The 23,010-nt window shown below is 30.2% G+C and overlaps 1 protein-coding gene and 1 long non-coding RNA gene across 3 annotated transcripts in view; one reads left to right on the forward strand and one right to left on the reverse strand.

Annotated features, from left to right (window-relative positions):
• Positions 1 to 2,995: 2,995 nt before the first annotated feature.
• LOC133318965 (uncharacterized) lies at positions 2,996 to 3,913 on the forward strand. Its single transcript, XR_009752683.1, has 4 exons — positions 2,996 to 3,257; positions 3,333 to 3,416; positions 3,501 to 3,642; positions 3,726 to 3,913. It is a non-coding gene; the product is annotated as an uncharacterized LOC133318965 (long non-coding RNA).
• A 2,931-nt stretch (positions 3,914 to 6,844) lies between these two features.
• LOC133318964 (uncharacterized) overlaps positions 6,845 to 23,010 on the reverse strand; it is a 29,809-nt gene continuing 13,643 nt past the window's right edge. The window contains exons 2-5 of one of the 2 annotated variants that reach the window (XR_009752682.1): positions 9,234 to 9,384; positions 7,342 to 7,425; positions 7,113 to 7,260; positions 6,845 to 7,047 (exon numbers count right to left, since the gene is read on the reverse strand). Coding sequence is in view for 1 of the 2 variants with exons in the window: in XM_061521627.1 (XP_061377611.1) it covers positions 6,878 to 7,047; positions 7,113 to 7,260; positions 7,342 to 7,425; positions 7,522 to 8,274 (1,155 nt within the window). In the remaining variant the exon portion in view is untranslated. Of the gene's footprint in view, positions 7,048 to 7,112; positions 7,261 to 7,341; positions 7,426 to 7,521; positions 8,379 to 9,233; positions 9,385 to 23,010 lie in introns of those variants that run through there. The other variant, XM_061521627.1, reaches the window with a different exon arrangement.

Genomic DNA, 23,010 nt, shown 5'->3' on the forward strand with positions numbered 1-23,010 from the left:
ACTGTTTACTTCGTTGCATAGCAAGAATACCGTGAACACGTGCTTGGAATCTACCACTCTTTTTCTCGCTTCTAGTTTCTCCTTATGTGTATCTCCCTTATCTCTTCTTCTTGCAGTGGAATATTTGACGCTACTCGTTACTAACGCGCATGTAATGGGTATAGTACGCGCATGCGTTTGAGAGCAACGCATTGCCTCTCGCTCTGTCTCTTTGCATTAGGAGCATTTAAACGTTTAACCCAACCTTATTGGAAGTCGCATAAGAAGTTCCACTTCAACAACAAAAACGTGTAGTATCCGAAAACCTTAGTTTCATTTGAAAGCACACGAAAATCTAAGGTAACCTTATATAAACTCTTTATATGAATATAAAATATTAATATAAATGTGTTAATTGTATAATCACAACAAGATAAGACATGCAATAGTTAACAATTATGACTAAGAGTCTGGCGTCCATTGGTACAATTAGGAACATGTAGAACTTGAAAGGTCGCACATCTATATACTTTATGAAAATCTCCGTGATGCTGTTCTCGTCTGAAATACATTTTTGTCGCAATAATACGTTCTGTAACACCATTTTTATTTGTGCAGCTTCTTGTGATAAAACCGAAGCAGCCATTGTTGGTAAGACGTTAACCACGATAATAGGTATCAGATCTATGTAAGTCAATGTTGTAAAATTGATGTGTAAAGGAAATCTTATCCTTGAAAAAACATTAAATACAAACAAAAAATCCTGCTTCTAAACATAAATAAATCCACTTACACTATCCTTATGACTTGTAGTTTTCAGTAAACAATAAATAGATGCCATTAATCCAGGAACATTGAAGAGCAAACTTACGATAAACTAAAAACCGAAAAGGCTAAGTAAAAACGTTGTAAAATTTTATTACCTAATATATTAAAGAATTTTTATATATTAAAGAAGCAATTTCACTTACGATGTATCTAAAATAAGTCAAAGCATTCTCGGTGCTATCAATTAAGCTTTTATAATATTGCCGAGCACGAAAGATGGATACTCTTCTTTTTACTATATATAATTTTAATTTCCGTAATCGACGAAACACTGAATAAAAAACAAAGAAAAACACCATAACTGGGAAACTGGCCGTACGCCTGGGCACATTAAACAGTATGTATGTGTAACGAATGGTAATAATGTCTGCTTCAGATGAGAAAAACAGAAGAACCAAAAAAAATAAATCAAAAATAGTACCAAGTGCAAAGTAAAATATTATCTTCGGAAGAATCTTATAGCGAGAACTTGAAACACCGATTTCCTTATCAAAATATTCCAATGCGATTACGTATGAACAGAATGTTTTGTCTTTCGGTGTTAAGATCAATATTATAACGTAAAATAGACACTCCAGAAGCGATTTAACAGACCATATTTGAAAATACGTATTTTGTGCAACAAATATATACACCAAGGCCATTACACCAAAAAACAAAAACGACATGAATGTTAACAGCTTCCAAAACAACTTTTTATAAAATTTGCATTCAATGAACCCAAAATCTAAGAAAGTTATCACTTGAACTGTGATAAAGAAATATTTCATTCTTTTGAAATTATTGTTATACATATATTTCTTAATAGATTTCGACTGAAACATATTTTAAATTAAGATATTTTTGACGTCTGCACTAAAAGAGTATTTGAGCTTTTATGACTAAAAGTTTTATCTAATCTATCAATTGTCACATAGTATCATCAATTTAAAAAAGTTTAATTAATTTAATGGATTTAAGGAAAATTGACACACCATCAACGGTATACGAAAAAAAAAAATACTTTTTTTTTAAATGTTGCATGTACTTAGTGTTCACCAGTATTTTTAGTTGACTCTTGACTTGACTCTTGAAAGTTGGTTTTAGTTTTTATAGTTACCAAAAACCTTGCTATTCCGTACGCAGCACAAGTTACGAAGTCTTCTGAAAAGTAATTTTTCCCCCCATTTTTGCATCATTTTTAATTTATTGTTCCCCTTGATAGCGATTAGATAGTATTAAGTCTAATATCACGTTATATGTATACATTCACTACACTAAAATAATTTTTATTGATTGAAGCTATTAGATATAGAAACTATTTTTGCCTAAATTAACTCTGTACAAAATATAAAATCGATAGATCCACTTCAATAAAGATGGTGACAGTTAAAGGGTGAAATTTAGTAAACATTTTTATTTTTACAAGGGATCACTGCCTATAAGAAATAATGATTTCTGGACAATACTTATGTATATAAAATTTTATTTTAATACCATATCAATATACCAATAATCTAATTGTTTCAATGATGGATTATATAATTACATAACCAGTAGGAACTATTATTTAAATTGACAAGTAGCCAATGAGTTTAATAAAACAGGTACTTTCCAATTAAGAAATTACCCCTTACACAGTGATTAATTTTTCTAATAATTTTGTTGAAAGCCAAAAGTAAGAACATGCACAAGTGTTCAAGCACTAGTGAATGAACACATGTTTTAAAGGTGCCATTATATTGGGAAAATTATTAACTGCTTGAAAAGTTATTTTATGAAACAAAAAACAAACAAATATATTATATAAGCTGAAAATGTATAAAAACCACTCAAAGGAAATGAAATGTTTTTTTAATTTAATACAAATAATAACTTTTCTAGATTTTGGTTTCAACGAACACAAGTCTTACAAAATGAAATTATTTTGGAAGTTTTATAGAATGATATCTTTTTTGTCACTTGGGACATACATCCTGGTATTATTGTTTACAGTTATAGATGAGTACTTCACGACGTGGGGTATTAAATTACTTGTCGAATGTTCGTTTTACTTTTTAATATTAATGTTTACACCGGAAGATAAAACTTTCAGTTCTTACATAATAGTTTTGGAAAATTTTGATAAACAAATCGGAGTTGTTAGTTCCTCCTATAGAATTCTATTGAAGATTATACTTTATTTTTCTCTGGGTTGTCTCTTTGATATATTGATAGTGTGCCTTTTATTTCTCTCATCTGATGGAGACATGAATATGATATGTGCGACATATGCACTGTTTTTTATCCATAGACGTATATCCGGTTTCCCGCTTAAGATTGTTTTCTTTGTATTTTACTCCATGCTGTGTAGATTACAGAAACTTAGATTATGTATAAAAAAAAGAAAATTTTCTGTGTTCCGTGAGAGACTTATGTATAAAATTTTAATTGATTCCATTGAAAATACATTAGAACCTTTTAAATATATTGTGAGTATAAGGAGATAAACATTTCAAGATTAATCTCTTATAATTAATTACGGTTATTAAGTGTATTTGTTGTAGTTTTTAGTATGTTTGATTTTGAATATCCCGGGACTAATGGCGTCTATGTACCTTTTTCTAGAATTGACTCAGCTCGAAGAAGAGGTCTGTCTGTACAAACATTTACGGTTTATATATTTCTGAATAAGCCTTTTATATTTTTGTTCAATGCTATAACAACACTTGCAGATGAACTTTACAGTAATAACGTATTTATTTTTGATACCTATTATCATTACTATCATCTTACCAACTCTGGCGGCTAGTTCGCTATCTCAAGAAGCTCAGAATATTAAAATGGTATTACAAAATCGATTTATTGAACTAAAATGTAAGTATCTTTAATCACTTCACTTATTGTGAGGCTTCTTAAAATAATGTTAACAAAATTCTAATACTCATTTTTTGTTTTAGACAGTAACAAAACCACAGAAAGATTCATAGATTTCATAGATGGAAGACCTTTTAAGTTCTTTATATTCTCTTTCATACCGATGGACGCTACACTTCTTGTCGTAATATTGAAATACTGTATTTCTTATTTCATAGTTCTTGTACAGTTAACACATATCTATTAAGGACCAATAGGATATTCAGCATAGTTCTAGCATAAAGTACCGTCTTTGTGTTAATGTGTTTTATTTTTATTTGTTACTAACAGCAATGTTTATATTTTTTGGTAAATTTAGAACTTAGATAGATTTTATATATAGTCACGTCCCGATGAGCTGCAATTACAAACTATTTAATAAAATTTAGATTTTGAAGTTTTTTTTTGTATGAAGTCCATTAATATAATAAATATAAATTTATGTTAAAACATGTTTTATTTAATGTTTTATTTTTTTGGAGTTCTACGTGTACTTTATTATTTTAAAAACCACATACTCCCGACGTTTCGGTTACTTTGCAGCAACCGTGATCACGGGCAAACGATATCACAGACAGACAAAGAGGAACATCGATACAAGGGTGAAGGAACATATCTCAGTCATTAAATATAGGTGCGCGTCGAAGACAGGTGTGTGTGAACACAGAATGAACAAACCAGACCACTACCTTCGGTTTGATCCTCGCTCTTGAAGACAGGTACATACCGAGGTTAATCCGCGAGGCTATTAAATTTTAAAAACATCCCAATTTCAATAGAGAAGATGGCTGGAATCTATCCAGTACCTGGGGCCCCCTACTTAAAAATATAAAATCCCATGTCCATGATCACACCGCAGGACCTCGTGACACCGTAAGCGCATTCTGCCGGCATCCAGAGCGGTACGCCAGAAAATTAAGATATCGTTGGCGGTAGGTGAAAAATAACAATATTCATGCGTCACCTCCGCTAATAACAATTGGGACTCTTTTTCCAAAGCTGTAAAAGTACTTTCAACTTGGCTAAGTTATTAAACTTGATATTATAACCTAAGAAAATGTTCATATTGGCGAATCAGACTCGGATCGGTACCTTTGTTTAAGCTGATATAAATCTCCTGACTCTAATACCGCATTGTATTCATGTTGATCGATTAAGTCTAAAACGCTTAAGACGTTAAAATTAGAATTTAAAAAATACCACCCACAAAAACCACTGATGCTAATATACTTAAAACGCTTTTTCACTATTTAAGAAAGCTGATCACAAATTACGTAGACAGGATCGAAGTTGATGAGAAGTCATAATTATCTAAAAACGTAGTGCTTACGAGTTTTCCCTCGACTTGGGTAATCAGAATCTATAAGACACAGATAAGAGCAGTAGGAGTATAACGCCGTAAAATTTTTAGAAAAAAGTCCTACATTGGACAAATAATAATAGATGAATGTATCAAAAAATTAATGTAATTTTTACAATTTTCTTATATTTTCTTATATATTAATATAATTTAATGTAAAATTAAACTTGTAGTGACACTATTACTAGTTAAAAATACATCTCTTAACAAAATCTAAGTGAGTAGCATAATTGACTCTCAGCATATTCTTTGAAGTTGTAGAAACTTTAACCTGTACATGACAATTACGATCGTATGTAAATGAGAACTTCGTCTGTTCTTGTCTTCAACGTTATATTAAATAAATAAACGATACTAATTTCAGTAACTTAATAATAAATGAATATTAGTAAAAATGGTTTGATTTTCAAAAAAAAAACTTTTAAAATCTATTATATGTAATTATAAATCGGTATACTTAGAATGCCATCAGGAAGTTTAACGAGAGATTTTTACTTGAGATAGATAAATACTTGAATTTTAGCCTCAGTATCACTGAATTTTTGGTTTAAGTATCATGATTCATTATAATGAACCATCTTACAATTTGCTTCTATTTACAGAATCTACAAACATATGTGTGGAGGAAAGTTATTAGGGCAGCTTTTGGAAAAGTTTAAAAACTACATTAAAACCTTCACCATTCACGAAATAAGAAATAAAATTAAAAGTTCGAAACTTAAGTTTCTGCAAAGAAAAAAAGTTGAAATTAGTTCTCAATATTTTTATTAAAATAATCATTTTATTTATAATCATAAAGACATCAAATGTCAGATATTGACAGTTAATTAGTTCGTCCTTGAGGAACTGCTATTCTGATATTTTAACATATATTCCTTAAAGCAACTTTAAGAGAAGAAATGTCCTTAATAACTTCAGGTGAGAAATCATAAAATCCAATTCCGCAAATATTATTTACTTACCACTTTTTTTGTTTCTAAAAACGATGATTTCAGCTACCGGATGACGTATTTTATTCTTCAAATTCATGATTATCAAACATATTAGACTAACGACTTAACATTAGCCAGGGCTATTTAAATTTATATGATTTTCTCGGAGTTATAGCTTTATAAGCAAAGAAAACGAAGTGTTGTAAGAAAATATTAAAAATAATATAAAAAATAATACATCGTTTACATAATTTTTTTATAAAATTGAATCAAAAATAGGTCCTTGAGGAACGACAATCTAAATAAAATAATTGATAAATGAATTTTCAATCAATTTAAGTCAGAAGCAATAAATGAACTCTGTAAGATTTTATCTTAAGACCAACCTTAACCTTATTGTTGAACTGAATATGGATATTATTTAGTCAGGTAAAACAAAATATCGTTCAGAGGTTTTTTCCTAAGCATTGTAAATGTGTTTTAGAAATGCAACCCAACCAGTTCATGTAAATTTAATATTAAAGTGTTTATGCCTATTGCTATTCATCTACAATCCCCAATATTATATTTATATACATATAATGTACACTATTAAATACAAAAGATATAAAATATATCTATATTTAATATTTTTTAGGTTGCCGGCAGCGTTTAACGGGCTGTACTCAAGCAATTTCTGTTTGGTAGCTTCTCTGTTCGGCACGAGAATTTCCTTCAAACAAAATTCAACACAACCACATCATTCATGTTTCTATTTGAAAACAAAAATGTCTTTTCCGTTACGAATGTTGATTTTTTTCTATTTATCCTCTGCTGAATTTAATAAAAACGTACAGGTCAAAAAAAAATTGTTGAATAAAATAACGATGGGTATGATTTTAAATCTTTTAATACTTCTATAATATTATAAGACATGTGTTATTTGAATAAGTACAATAAGATAGTTGATACTAAAGTTAAAAAGTATGATCACTAGCATAGCGTCCATTGGTACGAGTGACAGCATAAAAAATTTAAACGGTCTGGCTTCTATATAATGAATCATGTTCTCCAATAGTTCAATTTCATTTTCATCTGTAATTCATTAAATAAACTATATTTTCATAAACATAATCTTTAAAAAAAAATTGCTTACATACCGACTTCCTCCAAAACCCTATTGTGTAGAATGAGCTTAATATTTAGAGTTTCTTGTGACAATATAGTAGCTGTGATAGTTGGAATAATCAATATTATAATAATAACCAATGTGTCGAAATACGGAGTAACTGCTTTTAAATAATTGATCTGGAGTAGAAAAATGATTGTAAGTAATAAATTGTGTTGAGCAAAATAATATTCATTGTGTAATTTTTAAAGAAAACTTACATTTTCATCACTTATCATTAACTTGATCAATTCGAACAGGGACGCCATTACTCCTGGGACATTGAAAATCAGGTATACTATGTACTAAAATGAAATAAATTATTATAATTAAATTAAAACACACAATTTGTAATATGCTAATAGGATATGTAGGAAGTAAAATTTTTATCTTTTACTCACAATGTACTTGAAAGTCCCTATAACTTTTTCGATTGCATCAATCAAAAATCTATAAAGTTCAAGAGCGCGGAGAACAGATATTTTCTTATTGTTGATATATAATTTTAATTTTAATAATCTACATAACATGGAATAAAACACGAAGAAAAGCAATATCAAGGGCAGAGTACACGTACGTTTAACAATATATAACAATCCATTGAGAGTCAGTAAATTAATATATTTATCTGATGTTAAATAGTTGATCCACATCAGTGTAGCGTCTGTTATAGACGACACACACCAAAATACGATTATCTTAAAATCTATTTTGTACGAAGAACTTTGAATGCCCATTTGTTCGTCAAAATACTGTAGTTCCATTAGGTAAAAACAAAAAGTTCTATCGTCCGGAGTAAAAATTAATATCAGAACGTACGAATAATATTCCAAAAGTAATTTTAGTACCCATTTTGGATAAAAAAAATTCATTTTTATGAATAAAAAAACTATTATAATTGTTCCTTGGATCAGTGAAACTGCAATGACACCCAACTTCGACAACAATCTCATTTTATTAGTTTTGTATTCTTTAAATCCAAAATCCAGGGAAGCGAATATTTGATTTACGATAAAAAAAAATCTTAATGGCTTTGAAATTTTTTCATCCGTATTATATTCCCTTGATTTCACTGTTATTTTATTATTCATTTTTGTATCTCTAACTTGTTTATGCATTACATGTTTTACTCTCTCGCCAATTGTTGGTACCATATTTAATTAAGAATCAACATATGGTTTCATGTACTGAAAAAAGTTACAAATCACTCACTATGTCATAAGTAATTTTAATACAAACGAATAAATTTAAATACTGATTGACAATGAACTATATATAATTATTTTGCCAGTAAATAGTAATTTTAACCAAATCGGAACACCATCTCAGCTACACGGTGCACATCTAGTAGTACAGGGAGTGGTAGAGAAACTTCGCACAAAATAGAATTACAAATTATATAACTGCACAGTAATTTATCGTTTCTTTCAATAAATGATGAATTACTTAAAGGAACACATCATAAACTTTCGTATGCACCGCCCACAACCTCTGTCATTTAAGCGAAAGTATTAATATTGTTGTTTATAACGTCATAGTAACTTGGTTTTGATTACTAAACTTTTGTTGATAATAAAACGTAATGAACTATACGAACGTTCAATATACGAACTACTGATACTCGACAGGACTTTCAAATTAGCTTTGTCCACTTCAACATAACTTCCACATACTGTTCATTCTAAACCACAGCACACGTGAAAATTACAGGTTCGCATGTCCACAGTAACGTTTTCATAGTTAACAATCTCCAGTACATAAGCTATATGAATATGAGATTATATCTGACTTTTACTTGCATTTTATTAATATTTTAGAATTTTCTCTTTTATTATGTTCACATAAACTATAAAAGTGCAAAAAGTTTCTTTTTAGTTTTTCGTTCTGTACGTGTTTTTACTATTTATTATTGTGTTTTCTTTTTTCACGGACGGTTTTAAGAAAAAACTTTAGACCGACCTTTAATCGCGTAAAACTGAGACCTTCCCGCAGTGTCGAGTCCACTACTATAGTAGATCATGAAGAGTAGTGAACAACTCTAATAACGACTTAAACTAGATAACTAACAAGAAAATAAGCAGTTATTGTATGAGCAATTCAAATTATGTATTACATGTACTGTGTCAGGAAAATGAATATATGTATTTTTTTTAAGCAATTTTAAGCAGAGTTATAAAAACATCCATGGCCTGGTGAAGACCGCTTCCATAGTACGCCTCTAGGCTCGATCTTTGCATCTTCGCTTCCCATCCCCCCTCCGAGACCTGCAGTAAATGACAAACCCTATTTATATAATGATAAAAACGATCAGTCCATTAAATTTATATAATTCATAAACAATTCAGATTAATTGAAACTAATATTTTTCGGATATACTACGCGTGCTCTATTTTTGTAAAAAGCTACATACTCCCGACGTTTCGGTTACTTTTCAGCATCCGTGATCACGGGCAGACGAGATGTGTGCCCGTGATCACGATAAAGTAAAGCACGCGTGGTATATCCAAAAAATATTAGTTTCATTTAAATGAATAAAACTAGCGAAAGTCTTAGATCTCATTACATTCAGATTAAATAGAATTTAAAAATTATTTCGGAGACCGAGTTATTAGTTATAATATTTATTGTTCATTATCTTTTAATGTGTTGAAATAAATGAAATTGTTGAGTCTGTGTCTCATATTGTAATAACAACCTTCTATTAAACACCACTGGATTTCTACTCAATGTATATTAACAAAATTTGTTATAAATTTTGATCTAGCACACCTCCTAAACGACTGGATCGATTTGAGCGAAACTCTCTCTTGCAAAGATATAATTTAATAAAAAGTAAGTTAAGCTACTTTTATTTTGTAATTTTATTTACTCATATTTAGATAAAAACTTAAAGAAATGTAGTTTCTCTTTATTATTTTGTTTGATTACCTTATGACTTATAAGTAGTCATTTAGTCCAACGTTACATTAAAAATGTAACTTCAATTACATTTTGCTGTTAACTTAATCAATCCATTTAGATGTCTGCGTATCATTTGTTTTAAAATGACATTTAAACTGTTGAAGAAAACGATAAATTTTCCGTAAAAACAAGATAAAACACACACCTATTTAAACAACAACAATTACTAAATGACTTTTATATTTTTCAAACAGCTCATTTTTCTTTAACGTTTGACTTTTAATTATAATTAAGTCGATTTCAAGAAATGCCATATTTGAACATTAATAATTTCTATCATTATGCAAATGTTTTACGTTAATATATGTAGTCTGCAACGTTGATAGTAAATTTCATCCCAAAGCTTAATTACAACTTAAAATATGTGTAACTATTACCGTGAAGTACATATCAAATTAATATTGGAACAACATCTTAACACGTTATAACCACGTTGTGGTTAATAACCTAGTGTATATAACTGGTCAACTTAGTTATTGCATGATAGATAAATTCAAAGGGCAACCGCTTTAATGCTAGTCACACGATCGAATATAGAACATGTAAACAATTTTTCTTACTATATATTTTTGATCACGTTTAAAAACATATAAACAAAGGATTTATTTAACTAATTAGATTTTTAAAACAATCATAACTACTAATGAAAACCAATCTCTACTTCATAAACATTTATTAACACAAAATCACAAGATTATAAGTTTTACAATAATTCACAAATGAATGCGCATGTAATCATTACTCGATAAGCTAGGCCTTCATTAGTAAATATGTGTTAATTGCAAAAGCACGATTAAATATGTAATGCTGAAATCTGAAACAATGATGAGCAGCGAGGCGTCCATCGGTATCACCGAGAGCATTGCGAACTTGAACGGTCTCGTATCTATATTTCTGATAAATCTCTCAATATATTGACATTGGCACTGATCTGAAAAGAAAAGGTATGTGAACTCATTTCTATCGAAACATATTTTTATAATTAATAACGTATTTACCAAATTCTCCAATTAATCTGTTGGATAAAAGTTCTTTGATTGTTATGGCCACGTGGAATAATTTAGTAGCTGCCAAGCTAGGTCCTATTTTTATAGAAATAATATACGATAAAGCGATATATGGTTCAAATATTTCAAAGTTGAACTGTAAAATAAAATTGTCGATTGTCAACATATTTACCACAAATTCCAATTCAATTGATATTAAAGTTTATCTTGTGAAGTTTTCCTCATATTTTTTCCGTTTTGACAAAAAAAAATGTAATAAGAAACTTAGAAACTTACACCTTCTTGTTGTTCCCTTACATCTTTGAGTAACAAATATATGGACGCCATTATCGCCGGTATAGCGATGACTAAGTCTACTAAAAACTAATAAGAAATATGTTAAAAATGTTTTTAATAACTTACTTATATGAAACGAATACATTTTTTATTAACTTACAACATATCTGTACATTTTCATCATATTGTCGAGTGAATCGATCATGTACTTATAAAGCTGATGAGCACGCAGAATCTCTATTTCTCTTTTGTGTAATAAGTTTTTGAGAGTTTTTAATCTCAGGAACGTGGAATAAAACGAAAAGGACAATATCAGAAGGGGTAAGTAATAGCTAAACAAAATAATATAAAACAAAAACTTTGGTCTTATGTAACCGCCGTCAAGTACGTAATGAGGTGTAGCCAGAATGATATCGAGAGAGCAAGTTAACAACCAAAAAAATATTAACTTCACCTCAATATTATATGAAGAGCTGTGAACGCCGACTAGTTTATCGAATTTTTTCAAGTCAATATAATTTGAATAAAAAGTATTTTTTCTCGGAGTATAAATAAAAATCAGAACGAAGAAATAGAATTCAGCAAGATGTACTACGTACCATATGTCGGAGTAATCTGGCACGCAAGTAAATAATGACACCATACAAACAGTCCCCAAACAGAAAGATAGAAGAAAAATACCAAACTTCCAAATGAATTTAATTCTAAATGATTTATATTCAACAAAACCGAAATCAAGACAAAAAAATAATTGTATAAAAATTAAGAATATTTAAAAAATTTTTGTGATTAAGTTTCCGTCATCCGTAATTTTCTTTTTTGGTTTAACTTCTATCATATTGGTTAGCTCAACTCGACCAATAACTCAATTTTACAAACCTAAAACGCTTGTATCTGTGAGAAACTGACAAACAAATTCAATTCATTTTTTCACTCACACTAAAAAAAATTTACTAATTGCATTCAGTTTTCCATTTTCCTGTAACGTGTGAACGAAACTAATTAATAATCTTTTTTAATTTTCAAGTATCTTTTTTTTAAGTAATTTATATTCCATTCATTTACTTTATTGGAAAGAGAAACTAATATTTTTATAGCAATACATATATTTTGTATACATATACGTAAAATGTTAGTATTTTAAAAGAGCTCATGAAGTATTCAAAAACATATACACTAACATTGTGCGCGTCACGATAACCATGTTTCACGTAATTTCATGTAACAATGTCATTAATTATATCTAACACCAAAAGTCAATCGCCGCAAAACACAGCAGTATTTTGTTGAAACATTTTTTTTTTATTGCTGTTAGATGTCGTATATATATTGAGTAGATAATAAACATACGATACAAAAATTCAATTATTTTAAGTTAGTGGTTTTATTAATACGAAACAAAATACTTTAAAGCTACAATCATTCGTTACGTAATATTGATCACACATTACTTGAGAGCTTAGTCCAACAATGAGACACTCTCTTTGAGTTAAATAATGGTGATGATCTCAAAATATAAAAGATCCAACGGTCGCACACATAGAAAAACTACACTCCGTCCATGCAACAGAATGTTTTTGTACAGGAACAGACTTTCACTGATGAGCAATGTGATGAGATCGGCGATAAATATGATACGCTGATACATCTAACACGTATCTTAATAAAGACTGGTGGACGATTCGGAGGAGTTGTGGATCAAATATGTGAACAGGAATTTATCCATCTGAGGTTACAAAATCTGTCATTTATAAAGTAAAACGAAGTCCCTGATATGAACCTCTGTCACACTATATTAAGTGCAAAAAGTAAACAAAAAGTGTAGTTAGATGATCATTCTAATTATTTTATAAGGTATATGCCTATGACACGGTCTATTACCATTAACGATAACGATTAATAGCTATACTCCTATAATTGGCCAGGTCTGCACTATTCAATTTCTCAGAATAGGAAGAAAATATGCATAAGTAAGTTTTTTGGTGAATTAATATGGAATTAATTTCAATAGTTTTTCTAAAGTATGACAGACTCGCACAATAAAAATTTACAAAAAAAACAATTGAAGTTTAATCACTTCTCTAAGTGTCTTACTTTCCTTAATGGAAACGCGACAATACAGAGTTCACCTGCGAAATTTGTTCAATGCTAAAAAATCATTCAAGTTTTTTACCTAGTATAGCAAACATCAATTTGATGTAAAAAGATATGGACTTATAACCATGATCACGGTTGCTGCAAAGTAACCGAAACGTCAGGAGTATGTAGTTATAAAAATAATAAAATTACGCTTAGTAATCCGAAAATATTAGTTTTATTTGAATGAAAACTCGCGAAAATCTTAGATCTTATACATTCTAATGATTTGGCAAATATTTATAACTACCCTATAAACTTTAAACTAGAAAACAGACAATTTCAAACATCGTAAACGAAATTCCTTATAAGAACAATGGAATATTCAATAAGGTCGTAAATTTACATTAAACACACATCCGAAAGTTACATTAACAATTTAAAAATATATTACATATTATGATCATATCTCAATACACGAATATTATTAATACATTCTTAAGTTCAGCTGGAATTATAAAAAACGAAGTAATTTTAAACGGTTTACAGATTGGCTTAAAGTATAGCAACTTATTTACATATATTATTAATCAGACGATAAAATGATGAATGATATAAAAAATGTAAATAATGGAAAAAAGGGAAAAAATATATAAATCGATGGTAAAATTATATGGATTTATTAAATAACAATAAAACATTTAACATACCATTAGAACACTGCACTGATAGCTAGTTAGCTTTCAAGTAATAGTCCCATTAATCGATTTTATTATTAAGTGAAGTGTCTAAAAAGTATATAATATTAATTGTTTAACGAGATTCGCAAACGGTGGCCAGTAATTGGCGATTAAAATAGCATGGTCAATTAAGCGTCTCCCTCGCTATTAACTGGCAGGCAATAGCCCCTGGAACTAAATAACCAAATACTATAACGAAAACTATTATTCTGAACTTCATTCTTTAATTTACTAATAACAGAGAAATTATGTTTATAATAATCACATAGATGAGATCTTTTTTCCTTTTATATTTCATGTTGATTTTTAAAAGCAACTTGATATTTAGATTCAATTAGAAGATTTTTCATTCTACGGCGGAGTTATAAAAAATATATACGTTTATGCATGATCTAACATTTTTAGTCTACAGCCAAAGTTGAAGTGTCGCAGTTGAGACAGACCAACTGGTTTTACGAGCACTTTGGACTCCTAACGACATTCGTCTACCCTTAAGTAAGGAAATAGGAAGGATAATACCTAAGCGCTGCAGTTTGGTGTAATTTAGTTTAGGTAATACAGCTATAATTAATCACTGCATTACTGACTATCCAGTCATTATTTAGCATTTGCAAGATCCTTTACTTATTTATATTATGAGAGTTTAACAAACAGTTTACCCCAGCTTATTAGGATTTAATCTAAATTTATGGAGCTTTTTAATGTTGTTTTTTTTTTAATAAATGTATCGAATTTGATATTACCGAAACCTATTTTTAAGTAAAATTTCTAGCTATTAAATATAAGAGGGTTCATCGAATTTGTTTCGCTACGTTAGGCGGAGATATATTTATCTTTAAAAAACGCAGCATCTAGACAAATGATCATTTCTAGTTAGCTACTGCAGCACGGTTGTTTTTACGGACGTGATCCTCTTTAATATCTGCTGTTTACAGTAAATTAGACACAATCAGAACTATTTCCTTAGTATTTAATCTAATGGATAATATAAACTAAAACCTTTAACAATTTAAAATATTAATGATTGAATCAAAATAATCAAAATTAAAGAAATGTATCTTCAACATTTATGCGGGATTATATAAATGGTATTGACATTTTGTATATAAATGGCATTTCTCAACTTTTAAACTAATACAGTTAACAAAGGAACCTTTTTCTGGCAAGTTGTCGTAGCAGTTGTCAGCTAGGTGGCGCCATCTAGACGTCTACATTGACGCCCCCACCGATATTAATCTTCTAGGGGGTAGAGGTGTTTTCATCAAGTTTTGAACAAAGTGCCTAAATACAAGAAAGAATTTATTTTTTACACATTCCATTTAGTTTTCATCTTTAAAATGGCATTTGATGTTAGGCTATTCTTTGACAAAGTCGCTTTTCCGTTGGTTATATAAAAATATATAGCAGTTATAGCTATCTCAGTTCCTACACGTGTTGCCAATAAATGCTTATGGCCACGTTTCTATTATAGCTGAACATATAGTTGAAACGTGCGTGAACAGATCATGACTTAATGTCATTGAACGTAACAAATGGTACGTAACTAAGTAAATCATGGTTTATACATAATATAACTATTTATATTCAATTTTTATTTCAGTATTCAATAATAGATTAAGCTCAAAAATTTTGTAATTAAATGAAAAACTTATATTCTATTAACTATAAAAAAAATTAATTACTCTTAAATATAATTAGAGTAAAAATATGTGTCGCTGAAAGTAATATGAGCTAAAAAAGTGTTGTATATCAATCCGTTATATACTTGGAGATTCATATATCTCTATCTTAGAACGTCAGTATACTTCGTTTCATAGCAAACCTTTTCATTCTAAGCAATATGCTGTCAGGCAACGAAAGAAAATAAGGATTCATTCCTTTCATAAAACGCATAACTAATGGCTATTCAAAGTCTCTGAGGCAAGATTTGCAGATGAAACCGAACGAAGGCTGTGAGGACTTAAAAAGAAAACATTTCCGTTAAGGGCGACCGGCCTTCTTAACGAGGACTCTGTCTTGCTTTTTTGCTCTTTTGTAAAGAGAATCGTCTGTGAGATTTATATTAATTATTACTTTTGTGAATAACAAATAAAAATATTATAATATAATTATTTACCTTATTTTTTTTTATATATATAATTGAAATTGAAAACTCAAGTCCAACCATCGTAATATGCGATTTATTCATTGGCGCCAAACACGAATACCTTCACAGAAATAAAACGTCAGCCAAATTAAAACTATAAAATCCGATCAGACAAATATACAGAAGTCAAATATTCTTTGTGTGAAAAATTTAGGTCATAGCCTACAAGAAATACATACATTAATTAATTTAAAAGATATGCATACACAAAACACTAGTGCAGGAAGATTTGACCGCTATTCCATTACATACTTATATAAAATAGAAAATTTTGTGATTTTTTTCAGTTATTATTTTTAAGTGTATTTTACTTTTTTTAAGATTAAAATAATTATATTGGCATTTTTATAAACATTTCATCAATCATTTAAGAAAAATTACATAACGAAATAATATTACGTAACAAAACTAGCAATATAATGCTACATATCCTTGAAAGGCAAAAACAAATTGAAGGAAGCGCTGAAACATTTGTGTACCCTCCCCCCTCTACCTCATCACCCCCTGACTCCACCACCCCTACCACACCCGCTGTCCTGCAAGGCTGACGTTGATTGATGCAGGTGCAGCAAGAACCCAGGGTAAGTAATGTTCGCTCCAGCTTACCCGTCTAAGCCTTAGGAAATTCTCCCATTTGCTATTTTAGTTAGAGTTTTTGTAACTATATACTGCTGCAAAAGTATGTTTTTGTTTTATTTGTACGAATTATATAACGTTTACCGGCCACGATTCCGTTCGAATATATCGCATTAAAAAAATATTTTGATTTGTAATTTTCTGCTAATGTTTGAAGATGTATAAATAATATGTATCACAAATATTAAAAATCTCAACCATGACGGACGAGAGTGAATATCAGTCGTAGTGAAATACGTTATATTCTAGACAGTCAGTGCTTCATTAATAAATTCTCTTTACTAAGAGCCCCTTTAAACCGTCTAGCGTACATAAAGGCACGACCAAGCCGGACACCCGTGAGAAATCGTTTTAATACTCAAAATCCGCTTGCAGTTTGAGCGTTTAATGAATTACGTTGGGTGCAGCCTCCGGCGCAAGACGTGCATCGATCATTCCCCCCCCAGCTACCCCCACTCCCACCCCCCGTGGGGATAGGCGCAGGGTGGCTGCCCGCTGCCCAAATAAAATATTCGCACTGTGTCGGTGCTCACTTCCTCAAATATGACAGCTGCGACGTAAAAGAGAATACGAAGGCGCTATTTTAGCGCATAAGTCTTCAGATATTAAATATATGACTGTTATAGTTACGTATTCAAATTATTTAGATAATTTTAAAAATTAATATGGATTACATTTATAATGTTTGATTATACTATACCAATGTTTAAGAATAGTGTTCTACTGAAGTGTACGGAATGAAAATTACGAGAAAATGTTTTGAAATTTATTTATAAACAAAGAATTAATAACAATTTGAGTAACAGCGTAAGCAAACAAAAAATCCAATCTAATTTTCTTATCTATCTTTATAGGTAGCTCGGGATAGAAGGAGGTAACTGCAAATACGCTTGCGTTCTTCGCCTCTGGGGTTGGATACGTGACGCTTCTGAATTATAAGAAAATGCATTTACGGCGCAACGCCGCAGACCGGCGCATTTTCGTGTCTACGTGAGTCCTACAATATGGATTAGGATGGCACCAAAGTTTTAGTACTGGCTTTGTAACCATCACAATGCCGTACAAAGTTTTACGAGGACTGATATATTATTTTATACTCTGTACCATTTTGTGACAGCGTCACTGAAACCTGCATTATATAATATAATTACAGAGCGTTCTAAAACCTTATATTGTCACGAGGAATGATTCACATGTTTATATTCCGTGCTGCATAACATTCTTATATTATCAGGAAGAAATTATTATAAGTTCATATATTTTAAAATACATCACGAACTTAAATCCGATAAGGATGAAAAATAGAAAGAAAAATTCGCAGACACCGCAAAATTATCGCTAAGAAAACTCTAGCAAGAAATGTATGCAGCTCTTGCATCCAAGCTTATCGCATCCATCAACGTCCGAAGGCTTTCACGGAAGGCTTTGTTCGGCGCCCACCCCGCCCAGTCTCAAACAAGTTTACCTAGTACCTAACTACCTTCGAAGTTTGATACTTTATTTAATGTACGATAGCTGTATTGATAGTAAAGAAAATCTTTCCGTATACGACTATAATTACAAATACATCAATAAATTGTTTGTTTACCCGCAGCTTACAATCAATTATTATTCCATGTTAAGCTCGATGCAGGTTATGTTAGTATAATTTTTGAACAAAGTGTGTTCAAACTGTAAATGAAGGTATAACGAATATAACGTAACCGTAACCATCGAAAACGCTGAACTCACAGATCTCAACATCCATCAAAACTTGGCGCACGAATGGAAACTGATTGGAGAAACGAATCGTACATTCTCATTGCTTTTCTAGGAAATTATTTATTTCAGAATTCTTTTACATTATAACATTTATATATTATAAATAAATTAAATGAATAAAATACGAACATGAGGATAAGTCTTTGAATTGTTTAATATTATATTGTAATGGAACATTATGCTATTTCATTGTGGAAACCATTTTATGTATGAATGCCAATGTATTAATGATTCATTGTATAATATTTATGCATAGTTATATTCATACCGTTACCCTCCAAGAAGGTAGTATACAATTTGATGTAAACTCAATCTGTCTTTAAGTTTACACACGTCTGACGTGAAAACATTAGATTTTTAAACACAATAACCTTATCATATAAGGCAGCGTCATAGTATACCTTAAGCTAAAGGAGCAGTTATAAGTATTATATTTATACCGTAGAGAAGACAAAGACTTGTGTCCATTTATTCTAAAAATAACTAAAGAATGCTTATTATACACCTACAAAAGAAACAAAAGATAAAACCGTAGTGATATAACCAAGCTATTTTATAATGTCTATACGTAAAACGAATTCAAACGGAAACTAGAAAGCCGAGATAAGGACGTAACGGATCGCAAGCGTTCATCAAAGGGATCGACTCTCGCCATCCTTCTCCGTCCAACCAACGTTTAATATCCGAACTGTTGCCATCTTTTTAGTGCACGTCGAGCGAAAAATAATTGATTGATTCCACAAGCCAGCGCTTAAGCGCTTAATGGTTGGATGATGTGAATGCAGCAGAATCTTTTATGTATGAAAATATTTCATATTAAAAGTAAATTATTTAAAAAAATATGTAAAGAATAAGACAAATAAAACGTAAGTTACCAGTTAAGAATGTCACGACTATGGTTTTTTGAGATTCAGATAAATACTAATATTTTCTTAATTCTAACTTTAATTTTGTTACCATTCTACGTATAAACAGCTAATTATAATCGGGGTAAATTAATAGTAGATATATAATAATATATTTCATTATATAATTATGTTTGAAGTCAAGCGATATATTAACATATTTGTTTGTCTTCTTCCTCTTTTTTGTGCTGGAAAATTAAATGCCATAAACTATCAATAAAATGTCGCTCTTACAAATTTTCATTGCAGCTTTTTATGATTTTTTTATATAATTAAAGTTAGCTGACATAATGTGGGATATCTTGATATTGATTTACTTTACAATGCCTGATACGCCATAGACACTAGAGTCGGGTCGAAGGCTAAGCTAGATACGTAGCCTTTGTGGGTCCATTGTTTAAGAAACAATAGCCATTTCAACACCTCACAATAGCTCAGTTAGCTTTGTGAAAACTTAAGAAAACCTGCGAGCTAGTGACAGCTTTTACTTTCAATTAATCGTACGTTCATTAAATATTTTCACCTCATAATTATATAGATACATCTCATCCAATTCATTATATAAGCTTTTTTTTGTGCAATTTTAATATTTATAAACAAAAGTAGAGACATTCATTTCATTACTTCCTTATAATGGTATTCAGTTTGAAGTCAATAAGTAAGCAATCATTCTATTAATAGAGATATAAAAGGCGTATATTTCAAATGAAGCTATCACGAGTCACGACAGACCACAGCTACATATTGCGAGAATAACTTAATGGCCAATAGTTAACTATGAAGCTATTGAACTACTTTTAAGACTATTATATTTTGAGCCGCAGATATTAAATGAAATTTATTTGTATGAGATACATATCTTAGTGTAGAAATAATAAAATATTTCGATGAATTAATAATAATTTATTAAAATTGAAATATAAAGTGAATAATTTGAGTTATACTATTTTTGTGCTCCGACAAATCCTGTCAAGCAAACATGTCCGCCAGCATATTTACTGTAGTAACGTGATCAGAGCTTTGATGAAGATATAAGACGTATAATAAAGGTGAACTTCGTCGTGGGAATCTAAGCAACATGGTTAGCTGGCCGTTAACGTCATAGCTAGAAACCATTTCACTTACATGTAGCGCACGCATACAGCTTGTATTCTTGAAATATGCAAAGCGCACTCACGACTAGCCGATGGTTATATAATGGTAGGCCCGTAATGGGGAAAAATGTTCACTCATATAACATTACCCGAGCACCAGTACAAGTTTGATGTCAAGTCTGAGCTTTATATTTTAATTATAACAGAATAAGAATATTCCTTTTGTAGTTTTATAATAATGTTGAGAAATGATATTGTTATTCTAACTTTAACTACGCATTTATCTCAACAACTTCTGTTCCTAGACATGAATAGATTTCTATGTAAAATTGCGTATCAATACGTAATTAAAAGCGCCGTAAACATTTAGCCGTTTGTCATCAAATAACGGTTACGGTTTTGATGTCTCTCATGATTAATGGGTTACACATATTTGTATTTTATAATAAGCAGATTTCCTTATAAAATTTGTTACAGAATTCCTTCCATTCTACCATGATGTATATACTTAGAAATTTATCAGATAAATTTTTGTAGAGCCCCGTAAAGGACCCGCGAACTATAGCATAAAGGCCAGACTATCAAACACTTTGCCACAGATACATCTTATTAACATGAAATAACACCTCTGTGTGCATTTTTCAATATAAACAATTTAAAATGTTTATAGAGGCAGCGCTAAATCAATTATTTGCCTCGTAATTACTTCTTGTGTTGCGATGAAAATCAACACGTAACACGATCATTAATAAATGTCGTCCTGATGAGAAATTAATTTAAAAATTTAGTTATTTATATAGTAGTTATCAGAGTCAATGTTACTTGTATAGATAAACAATTTTTTTTTATTGAAATTGAAAATAAAAGTCAACCAAAAAATACTTTAAACTTCATATTAAAAAAAAAAACTTAACGAATTAACAAAAATAAACATGCAATAAAAAATAGGAGTTTTAACATTATTCGTTGTCTACAAAATATTCAAAGTATACATATATAAATCAAAATTGAATAATTTTAGTAGGAGATAGTCTGTATGCGTGAGTCGTGGGCGACTTGCATTGTCGCAGATAAAAAATAATAGCGTGCAAAGACCTCACAGCCTACACCACGAAACCAATATTACACTTAATTTTACTTTGCACTAAAACCAAAAGTTTTAGGTTTTTAAGTTTTATGTTAAATATCTTAGAATGCCAGGGTGTAGTTAAACAGAGGATATTAATGCCAAAGAAAAAGTAAACCTTGAATTCTACTTAATTTATAAGGTTTAATTACAAAGGTTATATATAATTTATAGCCTCCTTTATAATTGTTTTTTTAGTAGAGATAATTATCCTAAGTCTCTAACTATTTATATATAAATGTTTTAGCCCTAGGTCATTATTACATTATAGGTAATTACAAGTCGCGATTACGCTTAATAACAATAAAAATGTCATTGTATGTTCATTAAGAGGCACAAAGTTTACGATCGTTGACCTTCGCTTGTTAGCATGGAGTTTTTGTTACCAATTGCACTTATACCATCAAATGCATCGTAAAGAGCAATTATTTGTAATTATATTCCAATTTCATACAAACAACTGTTCCGAGCTAAAAAAAATGTGAATATGTAACTCTCCAAACTTGGAATAGAGGTCTACACTTCAATGCACCATTATGTGGATTCATAAAAATTAAATAGAACAACAATATATAAATGGCAGTTTAAGAATTTATACAGGCATTATATTTACATATGTATAATATAAAAAACATAGAAGTTTAGAATGCAATAAGCTCTTATTTATTGGACCTCTAATATTCTGAGCGCAGATTCGCAGAGAGATGCGCAAGCGCATCCGGAACTGTGAAGAGGGCGTGTCGTACCGCGTGACCGACCCACGCATACTTGCGACACGCTATTGTTACTATATCCGAGTTATAATTATAGATTTACTTATATATATCAATACATATATATATAAGTAATTTTCTCCCTTACTCCATTTTGAATATTTCAAAAAATTATTTTGAGTCTACACATATTCCTAATTATATGGAGACTTAATTTTGGAACATGTTAAAATATAAACACTGGTTACATAATAAGTAGAGGAACTGAATCGGTTATTGTCTCATAATAACGAGATTATACTGTATGAAAGCAACAAAGTGCCAGACATAATTGTTTAACTCTAAGTTTCGAATGTAAATCATAATCTTTTGATATTTTTTTGTACGCTTCTGTGTCATAATATTATATTTCGGTGTGTAATTTCGTCAAAATGTTTATCTTGTTCAAT

This window comes from Danaus plexippus, chromosome 10 (assembly GCF_018135715.1).
Source record: "Danaus plexippus chromosome 10, MEX_DaPlex, whole genome shotgun sequence".
Taxonomy (NCBI): Eukaryota; Metazoa; Arthropoda; class Insecta; order Lepidoptera; family Nymphalidae; genus Danaus; species Danaus plexippus.